The 16,597-nt window shown below is 42.1% G+C and overlaps 2 protein-coding genes across 3 annotated transcripts in view; both read left to right on the forward strand.

Annotated features, from left to right (window-relative positions):
• VOPP1 (VOPP1 WW domain binding protein) overlaps nucleotides 1–15,679 on the forward strand; it is a 31,994-nt gene extending 16,315 nt beyond the window's left edge. Inside the window, exons 2-5 of the mRNA XM_053359416.1 lie at nucleotides 4,853–4,911; nucleotides 9,700–9,777; nucleotides 10,903–11,039; nucleotides 11,835–15,679. Coding sequence (XP_053215391.1) covers nucleotides 4,853–4,911; nucleotides 9,700–9,777; nucleotides 10,903–11,039; nucleotides 11,835–12,016 — 456 coding nt within the window. The 3' untranslated portion in view covers nucleotides 12,017–15,679. The remainder of the gene's footprint in view (nucleotides 1–4,852; nucleotides 4,912–9,699; nucleotides 9,778–10,902; nucleotides 11,040–11,834) is intronic.
• The window catches only part of BLVRA (biliverdin reductase A), a 225,404-nt gene that overhangs the window by 74,422 nt on the left and 134,385 nt on the right, over nucleotides 1–16,597 (forward strand). The gene's annotated exons all lie outside the window — the stretch shown is intronic.

Consider the following 16,597-nt stretch of genomic DNA (forward strand, 5'->3'; position numbering starts at 1 on the left):
CCCTCTGACCTGGAAGTATTGTCCTCTGTTCAAAGTGTGTATGGATGCCAAGCTATTGTACTCAAAGCAGGTTTTAGCTCCAAACTCTGTTCGAATTGTGGCTCCCATTACATTCTGAACTTTCTGTAGTGTGTTTTCAGGAGTGAAGATTGAGACCTAATTCCAGAATCTGGCTGCATTAACTAGTTTTAAAATGTGGATTACTACATTGCTTTAAAATTGGGGGTGGGTGGATTTGCAATGTGGAATGATAAAGGCTGGTCACACACAAGCCTCTTTCACTGTCATATGAACATGGGATGCAGACTGTATTCAAGTCTTCAATGGAAAATGCATGACAGACTCATCAGCTGTGCTGATAAGAAGCATGCTTTGCTCACAAGATGCTGAATGTGGTCTAATCCCTGTCTCTCTGTTTCCTTTCTTTGCTCATTGCCCTGCATTTACAGTAACCTATTGAGAGCCTTGGAACTAGTTTAAAGGTCTCATGGGCAGCGCAGTGCTCCATGCTGTGGATGCTGCTGTGTTGGAACAAATGTTCCTTGGTCTTAGCGTTGTGGGTGGAATAATAAGCACATTAAACAACTGCAAGTGGAGGAACAGAGAGCATTTAGCCTAATGGCAAGAACATTGAAAGGGATAGGCTGAGAACTAGGAAGATGTATTGTTTGTGTTTTGCCTTCAGGACTTGACTGTTGCAATATGCACTCTTGCAGAACGAAACTTCCTGCCTCTTGATCAGGGGAACACAGAGCATCAGTGCTCCAGCATCTGTGCTGGCTCTCTCAGCATTCAAGGCAGCATCATTCAAAACTCTGGTTTTAATCTCTGAAGCTCTAAGTAGTTGGCAGAACCACAAGCAACTGGGTTTGTGCCCTGGAAAGGCCCCAACTAGGGTGCCCAAGATATCTTAAACTTTAAATCCCTTCTTTTGAATTGATGCAAGGAATCCTACCATAAACAATTATGTGGTTTATATTTTGTTCCCCTGGGTGAGAGCCCATGCTAGCTAGCCCTAGAACAATTCTTTTGTACAGCTTCCTTGCCTGATAATCGGGATCACTAAGGCAGAGCTGGAGAGCATGGGCTATAGTGCAGGAAAATTGGTTTGGAATCCTCTTCTTCCAGCTTAAGTAAAAAAATAGCTATTTCAGTTAGAAATATGAGCTTGTGTGCTCATACCAATAACTAACTTAGTTGGTCTCTAAGGTGTTACTGGAAATAATTTTTTTATTTTTTTATTTTATTTTGTTTTGACTTCAATATATAGTTGCGCAGCACCCCAGTCTCCAAGCTGTGTGGGATTCCAAGGGTTCCAGGTACTTTCCGCGTTTGCTTTTGGAAATAAGGCACAGCAGAGATTGTGGTGTCTTTATGATATATGTTTTATTCACACGTATATACAACCTGAGCGTACAGTGGAGGGGCTCACATTGCTGCAGCCTTGGATTCAAATAGTTGGCCCACATTGTGCTTGTCTGGCACCCAGGAATTAGAAGCAGGGTCCAGGCTCCCCACAGACTTGTAACGATATCATATGCCCTTTGCCCTTCTACCTGTTATTTGTCAAGCTTTCTGTGATTTTTATCTTTTTCTTGCAAGGGCAAAAGCATTGCCTGTCAGAACTTTGAAGGGGCTTGTGATTTCATAACTGGCGTTCCAGAATAAACACTCTAGAAAAACCTTCTGAGATAAACATTTTCTCCTTGGCCCTGAAAGAAGTATTGAGCAAGTATGGCTAATGCTGGGGATAATATACAGTGCTAAGAGCAAGAGGGGGAAAAGATACTATAGAACACACAATCACATCAGGGTTTCCCCCCTTTCTCCCATGGAAGGGGGGAGAGAGAAAACACAAATAGAACATGAATGGGACAAAGTCTTTGAAGTCCTCTACTCAGGCTTTTCTGATTCCTTAAGAAACATCAAAGAAATCCTTCCACTGCCACCCCACTTAACCTTTTGGGGATTGTGACCCCACAGCTAGCACTCAGTGTCTTGTGGCTTTTCAGCTGATGCTTTCAGCTCCGTTGTTCTACTGCAAAAGGTCAGAGAATCAGAGAGAATATCAAGAGACATATCAGTGTATTTGAGGGCAGTTTTCTTTTTTCTTTTGGTTTCTCCTTTGTGTACTATAAAGGGTAATCCTTGAGGACTTAGATGAAATGCTGAAGGACAGCCCATGCTTGTTCTTGTGGTGTTGTAGGGAAAAAATATCTGTGATATTTAGGCAAGCATATAAGCTAAATTGTGTGCATGTTTACATGAACTGAATTCTGACATTGTAAATTTAGTTACTTTACAAGTACAGGCAGTGACCATATTAGGCATGTCCAGTTGATCTCTGGTCACTGATGTGTGGGTCCTTTTGGATCTGGAAGAGGGTGGAATGGGGTTGGGCACACTTATACGCGGGGAGTGGGAATGGAACCCGTCTATATTGTTTTTCTTTCGAAAAGGAACCCCCCAAGTCTACTTCAGAAATGATCCATAGTAATCAGATTAATTTGTTCGACATCTGCTGAATATCTGAAAATTAGTCTGAGCTGTAGGTTGGGCCTTGGTGTGTGTTGGTAACTTAATTGCCAGATGCCAGGACTCAGTGAGCTGTGTGGTGTTCCTCAAAGTTACACGCCAGTTTTAGTTGATTAATCTATTAATTGTGTTTGCAAACCTTAATTGGTTTAATTAAAACTAGTTGAGCTTTTTGAATGTCTCTGGTAGCCTTGGGAAAGGAGCAGGGGAGAGAATATGTCAGTCCTGACTCCATATAAACTCATCCCTAAATTTTCATATTTTTCAGTAGTGGTTCTTTTGTGCCAGATTCAAAACTTGGAAGCTTTGGTGGTTCTGCACTGGGTATGGAATGCATCACAACAGTGGGATGAATATGTAGTCCCTGCTGTCTGTGATCTTTTGTAGCTATCTGGTGTACCTGAACTATTCAGTTAAAGTATATTGGTAGTTCTTAAATATATATTTTTAGCTTTATTTTAGTAAATAAAGTGGAGGAATTTGCTGCACCATTGTCTATACCAGTGTTAGAAGCTCAGAGATATAAGCTACATGCCAGATGACTCCTTCAACCAGGTTGCAGTCACCAAAACGGAATGTTTCATACTCTTTACAATACCAAGCTCACATTTTATTAGAGCTATTTGATGTGATCAGAATTTGGGCTTATCTCATTCAATATTATTACTCCTCTTCTGTCTGTATTTAATATTCACATGGTAGATAGATTGCATGAGTTGACTGCCATAAGCACACATCAGCAGCATTGTTGCAATGAACCAAGGGAGGGAATTCATGGGGCCAAATATCCTGACAGCCGGTTCACATGGTTAGTTCACCACAAGCATGAACAGGTGAAATGAATCTTCATAAATTGATCACGAAGCTTTATTTATGCATAAGTGAATTAGGCCTAATCCCTAACAAGTCACATAGTCAATGAGCCACTAGTGGTTGCAAGGTTAAGCAATTTGAACATCACCAGGATTGTATATTTTAATATGTAAATAATAATACACAGCATTTATATGTGCTTTTGGTGCTTAACATATGCTAGATTAGTAATCCTAACAACATGCTATGAAATGTCAGAATTCTTATCCCCTTTTTGGAGATGAACAGTGAGACTGAGAGAATACTGATTTCTTGTAGGTTGGCGGTGGGAATCCTGTATATTTTCAGATGTTGTTGGACTACAACTCCCATCTCTCAGACCTCTCAAAACAAGCAATCAGCCAAGGCTGGCAATATTTCTTTGTGCTCTGTGCTGCTGTCCAGGGTCCTGATTGCTTTGCTATCTCATCATTTCAAAGTCCTTGTGCTGACCCAGAAGAAATAGACTTAATTGGGTGGGAAGCAGCCATTGACACAATTTTTGTGTGTGCAAGTCAGCTGTTGCATCAGTTGTGTGTGAAGGCACAGCATGGTGGTCCATTCTAGGAGAAACAACCATGGAAGTGCAACAGTCCCTTATAGGCCCTCTAGCCACTTAAAAGTGAATTGTGAGTTGTCTTTGTTTACAGCAGGCATGTTTCCCTTAAACTGAAGCTGCAGCAAACTGTGTTTCTTCCCACTTTTATTCATTTTTGCATATCTTCTGATTGCCTTAGATATTACCTATTCACAATGCAATTTTTTTTTAGCTTAGCTTGGTAAATATGAATACCTTTTCTTTCTGGAAGAGTGAGAAATGCATTATGCTCAATCATAGCCCCATTGCTTTAGGTCAAAAATGTATTCACCATCTGCTATGTAATAACATAAAGCAGTGCTTTTAATCTCTGTTATTTAAATAGGTCTAATAGAACAGGCTATTTTGACAGGAGCAGATTGTCAAATAGGCAATCAAGCTGCCTCTGCTGTAATTCCCTCTCCTCTGCAACAGTTAGAACCATGTTTTCCTCTTATTTATTGATTACACTTGTCAATATCCTTCCTCCTAAGACTGCTTCTAACAACAGGAGCAGGAAAGCACTTGCAGCAGAGAGTCAATGGGCCTTTCCCAGCCGACATATTCTTCCTTGCAGAGATCCCCAAGTCATTTTGGACTCCCCCTTCCGGAGAACCAGCCTCTGCAACTGGAAGAACCTTGGGGGGATGTGAGGATTTGCAAGGTCAGCATGTCTAGGAGGGATGAAGCACCCAGCCCTTGCAAACCCCATCGTGGCATTTGTCTTAGCTCTCACTCTGCTTCTAGTTATCCTAAATATATTCATTTGTGAACTGAAGGCATATTTTCTGTTAAAACTTCTTGTAGATACAGTTGTTAAATGCTGTGTATAACTCACAGGTTCTGCTCTAAATGATGAACAATGTCCTCTTTTCCCTTTCTTTTCAGTATTCAGAGGCCAAAAAGCAGTGCTGGTACTTTGAAGGGGTGTATCCTACATATTATATGTAAGTGATCCTCCTTTTCTCTCTGTGTTCATCTGTGGATGTGTGTGTGTGTGTGTGTGTGTGTGTGTGTGTGTGTGTGTTTACAATGTTGGGAGATAGATTTAAGCCATGGGTAGGCAAACTAAGGCCTGGGGGCTGGATCCAATCACCTTCTAAATCCAGCCCGCGGATGGTCCGGGAATCAACATGTTTTTACATGAGTAGAATGTGTCCTTTTATTTAAAATGCGTCTCTGGGTTATTTGTGGGGCCTGCCTGGTGTTTTTACATGACTAGAATGTGTGCTTTTATTTAAAATGCATCTCTTGTGGGGCATAGGAACTCGTTCAATTTTTTTTCTTCAAAATATATTCTGGCCCCCCACAAGGTCTGAGGGACAGTGGACCGGTCCCCTGCTGAAAAAGTTTGCTGACCCCTGTTAAGCTCTTTATATCAGCACTTATTCTAGAGCAGTCATTCCCAATTAGCTAATTACTGAGGACCCCCTATTTTTCAAAAGCCAAACCACGGACCCCCTACTTTTGATATTTTTGATAACTGTATGGTTACCTGTGCAAAGCAATTTTTTGAAGAAAATGTGGGGTGGCCCCTAAGAAGCATAGGTATACTAAAAAAACAGCCAGACCATAAAATTTGTGATATTACCACAAATTGCCTATCCCCAGCCAGGAGGGAAACACTGTCTCCATTGCTCCATACAACTGAATAATAAAAAAGCAATTGTGTCCCTAACTTGCAAGTGTTCCATATGCAGAAGACTTTTTATATGAGAGTGTTCAAACATGCTATTCCTTACCTGTAATCTGAGATGGTACGTTTTAGCAAAACTTTGCAGAAGGTTCTTCTAACTGAAGAATCTTGCACCTTCAAGACATAGGTGAAGGCTTGGTCAGGGCTTGATAAAGTATTGGTGAAGACTGAGTAGAAAACAGCTGGGATTTCATCATGTTGGTAGTAGCAGTAGTAGTAGTAGTAAATTTTTTTTATTATTTAGGCCTCCTGTGCCCAAATTTCATCCCTAGCTTAAAGAGATTAATTAGTTTTTATTCTTGCTGATTACCCAATTGGAACAACCAATTTTTGAATTTATTAGGATTCTGCCATACATATGTTTCCTCCCATCCCAAAATGTAGCAACATACCTGTAGCTTCCCACAGAAAACAAGAAAACAACATCTGCACAGGCTGCCGTTTGCACTAAATGGGCCTGGGCGATGTATTGTAAGTAAGCATGCCATCCATAAACTAGGTCAAATCCTTCAAGATCCAAAATAGTTGGATTTTTCAGCTCCACCCAGCACAAACACGCTGCCTCATAATACATTTTCAAATCTGGAAGAGGAAACCCTCCTCTACTCTTTGCATCAATTAGAATTTGACATTTAATCTGGGGCTTTTTCCCTTGCCAGATGAAGTCAGTTATAGCCTTTCTCCATGCTGGAAGCAATCAGTACCATTTATCACAGGTAACGCTTGAAACAAAGATATCATCTTTGGCAAATATTCATTTTGATTGCCAATATTCTTCCAGGCAGCAAAAGCTTCATCCAGTTCCATAATTCAGTATTACTTTACTGTAATTATCGTGAAATAAGTTCAAATTTCTAGGCACCAGCCAAAGTCCCAAATATTTGACTTTCTTTTCTGCTTTAAATCCAGAAATCTTTTCCAAATTTTATTTTGCCTCCTTCCCCAGATTTTTAATTATCATTTTGGTATTTTCTTTATTGGTGTACAAACCAGCCAGGCTGCCAAACACTGTTAGGGCCTCCAGGACCTTGGGAACACTTTTAAGAGGAGATCTGGTCTTGTTCTGTTGTGTTAGCATCTAATCTATAAACATTGTGTGAATGAGCTGTCATAATAAAGATTTCCCTCTCGCTTTTGTGCTTCTGTTATGTCTAACCAGTGACATATTGAGATCTGATATTCTCCAACTCATTAAACACCTTGTATGCTTGGTCATTGTTCAAAGCCTGTTACTGTATACAAAGAGAATCGAGGTGTTCTTAACATGCTTCCCCCCCCTGCATGTCCATGTGGGAGAGGGAGACATCCCAAGCCTCTGTAGTCCTAATGCATCTTTTCTTGGCTTTGTATTATTTGATTTATGTTCATACTCGAATAGTATCTGCAGGTTTCTTTGTGTTGCTTTCTGAGAACTCTGTATTCCATGAACAGATGCTTTTTAAACTAGCCTAGTGTCAGGGACTCTGGGGCTTGAACTGGCAGCTTATGAACAGGCTGGGATCCAGTCTAGTGTGGCACTGTGTCCTAAGGCTTCAGAGCTCACATCAGGAACAGAAGGGGTTCCTGTGGTTGAAAGAAAATACTAAACTTCTGGATTGACCATAGCCTGATGTTACTTGCATACAGAACCAGATCTATGTGTGCATTTGTTTCTTTATTTTCTGGAATAATATCCCTGCAATGCTCAGACAGTAATATGGTTTAAACATTGCTGAAACATTCATTGTTCTCCATTTGTTCCAGTTATTTGTAGGACTAGAAAGTCTTAATGCCATTCCACAAATTGTGTGGCAGTACACCAGCGTTCACAATGAAGAATTTGCTCATGGCAAGGAGCTGCAGCCAATGTTGGCTTTCAAATTTGTGTACCTGTATGATGCATGTCTTTCTAAAAGTGCTTCTTTTGTACCATATATGCTTACAATGTGAAGCAGGCCTCAGACTTTAAGTGATGTAAATTGGTCTTGCAAAACACTTCATAACAACAGGTCAGACCTTAATTCTTAGCACTCTCTTCCCACAAATTAAAATACCGTATTTTTCTCCCCATAGGGTGCACTGGCCCATAAGGCGCACCTAGTTTTTTGGGGGGGAAATAAAGAAAAAAAATTATTTCCCCCCCAAGGCGCGAGGCTGGGCCGGGGGAAGCCCGAGCTTCCCCCGACCCCAGTCCCCAGAACAGGCTGCTCTCCGCAAGCCGTGGGAGCCATCCCGCGGCTTGCGCAGAGCTACCCGAAGCCCTGGCATGACTGCTCAGCGCGCCGGGACTTCGGGATAAGAGGCAGCGCTGCGCAAGCCGGGGGAGCCATCCCGCGGCTTGCGCAGAGCTACCCGAAGCCCCGGCACGACTGTTCAGCGCGCCGAGGCGTCGGGATAAGAGGCAGCTCTGCGCAAGCCGGGGGAGCTCTCCCGCTACTTGCGCAGAGCTACCCGAAGCCCCAGCGCGACTGCTCAGCGTGCTGGGGCTTCGGGATAAGAGGCAGCACTGCGCAAGCCGGGGGAGCCATCCCGCGGCTTGCACAGAGCTACCCGAAGCCCTGGCGCAACCACTCAGCACGCCAGGGCTTCGGGATGCAGGCAGCTCTGCGCAAGCCGGGGGAGCCCGGGGTGAACTCCCGCAGGCTCCCACGGCTTGCTGATAGCTTCCTGAAGCCTGGAGAGGGAGAGGGGTCGGTGCACACCGACCCCTCTCGCTCTCCAGGCTTCAGCGAAAGCCTGCATTCGCCCCATAGGACGCACACACATTTCCCCTTCATTTTTGGAGGGGGAAACGTGCGGCCTATAGGGCGAAAAATGCGGTACATTTGAACTCACTACTAAAGTTGCTCTTGAACATTGTAGTAAAAAGGTAGGATAGAAATGTGAAAAATAAATTCAAATAATATTTTATTTCAGATATAACTTTTGGATTTCTTTTCCAGCTCAGCATTATTTTGTTTTTCTCCTGAATCCTCAGGATGACACCACTTCAGTGCTGCACAGCTTTCCTTTTCACTTCCCTTGTTTTCTTTCCTGTTTCTTTGATTTCCCTCCAAAGAAAGTGTTGCTTATGTTAATCTCTTCTTTTACTGCATTAGATTCATGGGCATTTCCTAGCTGCCTTCAATCCTGTTAAAAGGCAGGATATGTTAAACAACCAGCATTGAAGTTTCTTTTTACTTTGACTCCTGGTGAAGAGCTTTGTAAAAATGGGTCCAGTGATCTGCCAGCCATGACTGAGTTCAGCCATCTTTAAATTTTGTGGATTTCCAGTTTTATTTGCTGTTTGGCAGTATATCAAATTAAATAAGGTTTTTCATGCAGGCATTTTGTGACTAGCTGGTATAGTCATTTATAGTACAATCTGTTAAAATACATTACAATATACAACTGAATTTTTGCATATTACTAACACTGATCTGATTTTGTAAATATTTCCATTAGTTGTTGTTTCTGGTGTTTTTCACCTTTCAGAGTCTATACCTTTTCATTTTTCTTTGGGTTGACCTGTATTCGCATACAAGTATCTGCTTGATGTTGCAATCGTGTGTGAGAACCACCCCAGAGTTACCTCCTGTTTTAGAAACTACGTATAGGAAATTAATTCAAAGCTGTGGGTGTGTTTCTTTTTATCTCCTGGAGAATCCCAAGTGGAAGACCATGAATATGATTGAAATAAAAATCAGTTGCATCCAGAGCTGACTGCAATTGTAGGGCATTAGCAATGTTGGCTTCTTTACAGGCGCAAATTAGCATTGCTCTTGAGTCTCAAGGGAGCATCCCAGCCCAGCTGTGTCTTGTGCAACCATAGCAACACGGTACAGCTACGGTACAGCCTCCAGATGTACAATGTCACAAATGACATTCTTAGATCTCTCTGCATTGGAATTGTTGCATCTTCCATGTCTGTTCTTCAGCTAATGTGTTGACAGCTAAAACCATGAGGCTTGACAGAATCTTAGCCCACTGAGGTTTTCCTTTCCTGTCAATGCCTTATTCTGTCAGGCTGCATCTTTGCTTTGCAATCTCCAAATGTCCTCTTCTTTTTATTCTTATGCAGATGCCGCTCCTATGAAGATTGCTGTGGTTCAAGATGCTGCATAAGGACTTTGTCTATCCAGCGACTATGGTATTTTTGGTAAGGCTGTGATAACTATTGATAAGTTTACGGTTGCATCTTCTAATTGGATTCTCTAAGCCATGGGTAGGCAAACTAAGGCTTGGGGGCCAGATCCAGCCCAATCGCCTTCTAAATCCAGCCCGCAGATGGTCTGGGAATCAGCATGTTTTTATATGAGTAGAATGTGTCCTTTTATTTAAAATGCATCTCTGGGTTATTTGTGGGCAGAGGAATTCATCCTTTTCCCCCAAAAACAAATTTGTTCGGCCCCTCACAAGGTTTGAGGGACAGTGGACTGGCCCTCTGCTGAAAAAGTTTGCTGACCCCTGCTCTAAGGCTATATCTACACTACAAATTTATATCAGTTTTAATTTGAATGTAACAATAATTGGGTTCCCCTTGAGAATCCTGGGAACTGAGGTTCAGGGCAAGTGTGGTGGGTCTCTGCTGGGGATCCTCAGCAATTACTTTTATCCATAAGCTGCCTTGTCTCCCTGTCAGGGGGAAAGCAACGCATAAACTAACTAACTAACTAATTAATTAACTACTACTACTAATAATAATAATAACACTTGATGAGGAAAAGTATCGTAGAATGAATAGGCTGATTTATTATTTGAACATATCGTGCACAGGGATGTTTTTGCCAGTAGGGAAGGCAGTCACAGCTAGACAGGAAATAATTAATCTTTTCCTCCCCAGCTGTGGCTCCACACAACCCATTACCTAAAGTAGGCAATCTAAGGTTTCTTTCAGACCCATGTGATCTGGGGGTGTTTTTGATGTCAGTGATCATCATGGGTGGGGGGAGTTAGCTTTTTCTCTCCCCAGGTGTGACCCCCCAAGTGACTTTAGGATAAGGGGTGGGTAAATTATTGTTATTATTATTAAAAAACTTGGATCTGCAATTAACTGCTAAGTAAATGTTTAAAGGTAAAGGGACCCCTGACTTGGGTTGCGGCGCTCATCTCGCTTTATTGGCCGAGGGAGCCGGCGTACAGCTTCCGGGTCATGTGGCCAGCATGACTAAGCCGCTTCTGGCGAACCAGAGCAGCGCACAGAAATGCCGTAAATGTTTAGGGTTTTTACAAATTGTGGAAACTCTGCTTAAATTTGTTCCTTCTCTCCTTCCCCTTTGCTCAGGTTCCTTCTGATGATGGGAGTTTTGTTCTGTTGTGGGGCGGGGTTTTTTATCCGGAGGCGGATGTATCCTCCACCGCTGGTTGATGAAACAACATACAACGTGTCGTATACCCGGCCACCTAACCCCTCTGCAGCAGGTCAGAAATTGCATCCTGCTACTAGTACTGCTATGTGAGACAATAATTATTGCCCACAGACTACTGTTGTGATTGATCTGAGGATAATATAACCAGACTCTTAGCATGCGAGCCTTATTCTAGGCAGACCAGTGAGTAACTTATTCTATAGCCATTGCTGAATGCTGAAAACCAGGAAGTCGGCCAATGTGTTTGGCCAAGTGATCACTTAAAACTGCATTATACTTTATAATTCTCTCCTGCTGGTTTTTCTCTTTCCCTGTGCCTGCTGCTTCCTGTGACAGGAAATATGGAAGAGAACAGCAAGTACTGGACTGTTCCTATGTAACAATTAGAACGAATAGAAATTATTAAGTGGCCCCTTATTGCTGGATGATGTTAAATTTGGAAAATGACAGAAATGAATTGCATCAGGAGTAAAGATGTACAAGCTCCCCACCCCATCTTTGGCTTGAGTGAACCAGGGTGGGGGGGCTTCAAGAATGCCCTCCAAGTATAGGACTGGGAAGGTGAATAGCAAGCTTAGTATTTGCACTGGGGTAGGGAGGGGGAGGCTCTGTGGGTTTACTGGGGGGGGGGGGAATATCAAGGGGGTTAGAGAGTGGAGCAAGCAGGGGTGCACCCATTTGGTGTGTGTGTACATATAATACATATGTATTATAGATAAAGAAAGGGATTTCTTTGAAGTGAACAAGTTGGTCCTGTTGGTGCCTTGAAAATCATCTGTGATTCCTTTCAAATATTGACAACACAGACCAATGCCCGGCATTACTCTTTTGTGTCTCCCACTTTTAGGAGCCCAGCAGCCGGGGATGGCATACTACACAGACCCAGAAGGAGCTATGATGAACCCCATGGCTATGACTTACCATGTCCAACCTAAGTCCCCACAAGTGAACCCAGTTTACCCTCCTCTCCCTTCTTACTGTAATACCCCACCACCACCATACGAGCAGGCAGTGAAATCCTCCACTTAACCTCTCTTCTCTGCAGTGAACAGTGACTTCGGCAGAAGAGAGCAGGCTTGGGAGCAGCAGAAGACTTGCCAGTGCTCTGTTGACCTTTGCTCTCCTCCTAGTTAGCACTGTTTGGACATTGATGGATGTGCAGCCCCAGGGGGAATTCTTTTCTGATGTCTTCAAAGCAAGACTGAAAGTTTTTATAGTGCTTTTTATTGGAAGCCTATATTTAAATCCCATACTCTTAAAAAAATGGTCCTTGTTATTTTAAGACATGTATTAACATATTGATGCAGCACAGTATGGTAATAAGCACAAAACAATGTATACCAGCCTAAAAACCTTGGAGTCACTTGTATTTTAAATATGGGAAACCAGGAGCACAGGACAGGAGGTAATAGCAGAAGCAAGTGGTCTTTGTGAGATGAGTGATGTTTGTTAATAAAGGAAGCGACTGGATCATGCCGACTCCAAGGAACTATGGTAAGATAAAGTGTGGGAAATGGTTCCAGGGCGGGAAAAGATCCATCGCCCAGCTTCACTTGAACAAACACTGGGTGGAACAGGATTATAGCAGCTCTGCCTGTGGTCCAATCCTAGCATCTTAAATCTGGCTCCCTTTATTTTTTGCTGACAGTTGTTTTCGGGAGGAAAGGAGTGTCTTTCTGCCAAGAACTAAAATTGTGATGTACTGTTGATGGTGTGAATATCATAGCAATTGTGTGGAAGGTAAAAATGTTCAGCGCCAACAATGATAAGCAGAGGTCTAGCAACAAAAAAACTGATTGCCTAGAAAATATTTATTCTCTAAAGAGACTTCATAAAATAAAATGGGTAGTCTTTGAATCAGAGTTTTCCTATTGACTTTGGGCCCCTTTGCATGACATTATTTAGGCGTACACTGAAGATATTCATTGTATGCATCTGAAAAGGTGTGACAGATGTGAATGGCACTCAGCAGAGCTCCAGGATTGGTTGCAGTAGCCTGCTGAGTATACACTTGGTGGCTTTGCCTTTCTTTGTGTGATGTGTCAGATGACCCATGGGTAATATTTGGATGTTTAGTATTCTTTCTCCGCATTCCTCTGGGGCCTGAGTCTTTCATTTTTAACATGGTAAAGTTGCTTCAAGGTGACTTTTACTCATTGCTTTTGATGTGGTGACTGATTTATTCAAAATGAACTTCATAGGAGATGTAAGAGTTACCAAATACTAGGGAATGATTGCAGTTTTCCAGGATATGATGAAGAAATGATGTAGAAATTAAGACCACTAGAAAACAACAGATTCATTCCATATCATGGTGAGATTATTATTATTATTTAAAAAAGAATACTGGAATCTTCCATAGTTTCTGCTTGCAATAAATGTCCTTCATTTGTCTTCCATTGTTATGCCCTTCTGGGTTTGGATTACAAAGATTCCACCTGCACTTGCTTCTCAGTCTCTTGGTATGTTGTAATTGCAGAGCAGATGAGACCTTGCTTAGGGTGCCCAGGTTGCAGATTTCCCCATTGCTATGTTTCCGCTCCTGAACTGGGAGGCCAGGCAGTGGCTGTTTCTCCCATATGCATCACCCACTTTTGTTCACTCTCCTCCTTCACCTGCTGTATCAACCAGGCCCCTCAGGCGACACACCAAAGTATCGGGCAGAGACCCCAGGTGTAGGCACACGCCACAACAATGAACCCCAGTCTTCAGTTTAAGGGAAAGTGGGAATCAGTATGCAATTATGTTTAAGGGACTTGAGAGGTGGGCTTTTCTCTGTCTTAGAAAAATGTCTTACAGTTATTATTGAATGTGATCATAGAATCGTAGAGTTGGAAGGTACTACAAGGGTCATCTAGTCCAACCTCCTGCAATGCAGGAACTTTTTGCCCAACATGGGACTCAAATCCACAACCCTGAGATTAAGAGTCTCATACTCTTCTGACTGAGCTATAATGGGCAATATTATGAAAGCAATATTTAAAACAAACTTTGGTTTTAATATACTCAGAACCTTGAATGAGTTCTAGTGTTGTGCAGTAATCAAACAAATACATTTTGAAGAAATGTCTCACTGACAATTTCATTTCCCAGAAGGTGGAAGAAGCAACAAGGGGGTCATCTATCTTGGACCTGGTCCTCACCAACAGGGAGGAACTGATTAACGAAGTGGAAGCACCTGGAAACTTTGGAGGAAGGGATTATGTCCCCCTGTGTTTCATGATACAAAGGCAAGGGAAAGCTGAGTGTAGCTGGACACACACTCTGGACTTTAAGAAGGCCAATTTCGAAAAGCTGAAGGAGCTCCTGGGTTTGATCACATGGTCAGAAATGCTCAAAGAGAAAGGAGTCCAAGCGGGATAGGAATTCTTGTCATCCTGAAAAAAAGTGACAAGTGGGGTGCTGCAGGGTTCTGTCCTGCGCCCGTTGTTCAGTGTCTTCATAAATGACTTGGATGAAGGAACTGAGGGGATGCTCATCAAATTTCCAGATGACACCAAATTGGGAGGGGTAGCTAATGCCACAGAAGACAGAATTGGGATTCTGAATAACCTTAACAGCTTGGAGAACGGGACCCAAACTAACAAAATGAATTTCAATAGGTTCTGCACTTAGGCAGGAAGTACCAGATGCACAGATATAAGATGGGGACACTTGGCTTACTAGCAGTTCATGTGAAAAGGATCTAGGTGGACCACAAGCTTAACATGAGTCAACAGTGTGATGCAGCAGCAGCAGCCAACCACCCCCCCAAACTAGTGCTATTTTCAGATGCATCAACAGAAATGTAGTGTCTAGATCAAGAGAAGTAATGGTACCACTCTATTCTTCCTTGGTCAGATCACACCTGAAATACTGTGTCCAGTTCTGGGCACCACAATTTAAGGAGGATGTTGACAAGCTGGAAGGTGTGCAGAGAAGGGCAGCCAAGATGATTAAGGGTCTGGAAACCAAGACTTATGAGGAATGGTTGAAGGAGCTGGGTATGTGTAGCCTGGAAAAGAGAAGGCTGAGAGGAGATATGATAGCCATCTTCATATGTCTTAAGGGCTGTCATGTGGACGATGGAGCAAGCTTGTTTTCTCCTGCTCTGGAGGGTAGGACTCGGACCAATGGCCTCAAGTTACTAGAAATAAGATTCTGACAGTAATCTCATTTCTGACAGTAAGAGCTGTTTGACTGTGGGATGGACTCCCTCAGGAGGTTGTGACTCTCCTTCCAGGGAGGTTTTTAAGCAGAGGTTGGATGGCCATCTCTCATGGATGCTTTAGCTGAGATTCCTGCATTGCAGGGGGTTGGACTAGATGATCCTTTGGATCCATTCCAACTCTCTGGTTCTATGAAATTAAAGACCTTTAACAGATTAGATTCTTAGATGTATACCTAGGCTATTTAAGTGTGTACCTACAAATCTAGAAAGTGTGTGTACTGAACGTGTCATTGCAGACACTTCTACAGGAGCATTCACAAAAAAGGCAGAATTGTCTGACACATGTAATGTGAAATGGCCCTAAGGCTGTAATCTTAAAGACATAAACTAGGATATGGAGAGGGGTTATTGCTTAGTTTTTGTATCTGTTTTTATTATGTATTTTGTGTTCTCATTTTTATGTTCTGAACCGCCCTGTGATCTTTGGTTGAACAGCGGTATACAAATTTAATAAATAATAATAATAAATAACGTGAACTTTGGGTGATTTGCATCAAAGTAAATTTGTTTAGGTGTGTGCAGTAAATACTAAATTCTAGATTTAATCTCTGTTGTTTTGAAATCAGCTTTCAATGTTACTCAGACTGAACTGGAGTAATGTGTAAGCTTCACCTTTCATTTGCACATGTGGCCCATGCAGATCACTTGAACACACAATGCACAGCTTCTCATATCGAACCTTTAATTGAAAATGGCTGCTTTATATTACTCCCAACATGTCTTTGATGGATCTAGTAACAGTGCCAATTTTTAAGTAAAGGAAAAAGAAAATATGCTGTAAGCATTAAATCAAGTATAGCCAATATTGCACTCATCAGATGTTGTTCGACAACTCTTCTTTAAAAAAGTGCCCCTACTCACAATGAAGTTGTTACAGTGAGTGCCACACTTTTAACCAGTGCTTTTCCTCTAGAAAAAAATGGTGCTGGCACTGCGCACCCTTGTGTACCCCCAGAAAAAAGCACTGACTCTCATAATCCCTTCCCATAACAATTCAGTGTGTCTTGAGAACTGACAATTTGTTTTTTAACCTTGGATAGAACCCACTTTGACCATCACCTCTGATGTTGTACATTGAAATCCAACTTAACACAAAGTAAAAAAATTCTAAAATGTGGTTTTTCATGTTATTGATAGTGGATCATTCTACCTCTTTTAATGAAGACAGACTTATGGTCTGGTGAAAGTATTTGGTACTCAATTGGATAAAAAGAAATGAAGTTGTGATTAAATGTATGAGTCACTTGTTGACTACTTGCATGTTTCCCCCCAAATATTTTCAGTTTTAAAAAAAAACAAAAAGCATGTGAACACAAATTGAAACTGAGCTGGTTCTGAATATCATGTGGATTGCTAGTCATAGGCTGGGCTATGTGGGTGCATAAAAACCTGCTCTTGTG

The sequence above is a fragment of the Podarcis raffonei genome, chromosome 12 (assembly GCF_027172205.1).
Source record: "Podarcis raffonei isolate rPodRaf1 chromosome 12, rPodRaf1.pri, whole genome shotgun sequence".
NCBI classification, from domain to species: Eukaryota; Metazoa; Chordata; class Lepidosauria; order Squamata; family Lacertidae; genus Podarcis; species Podarcis raffonei.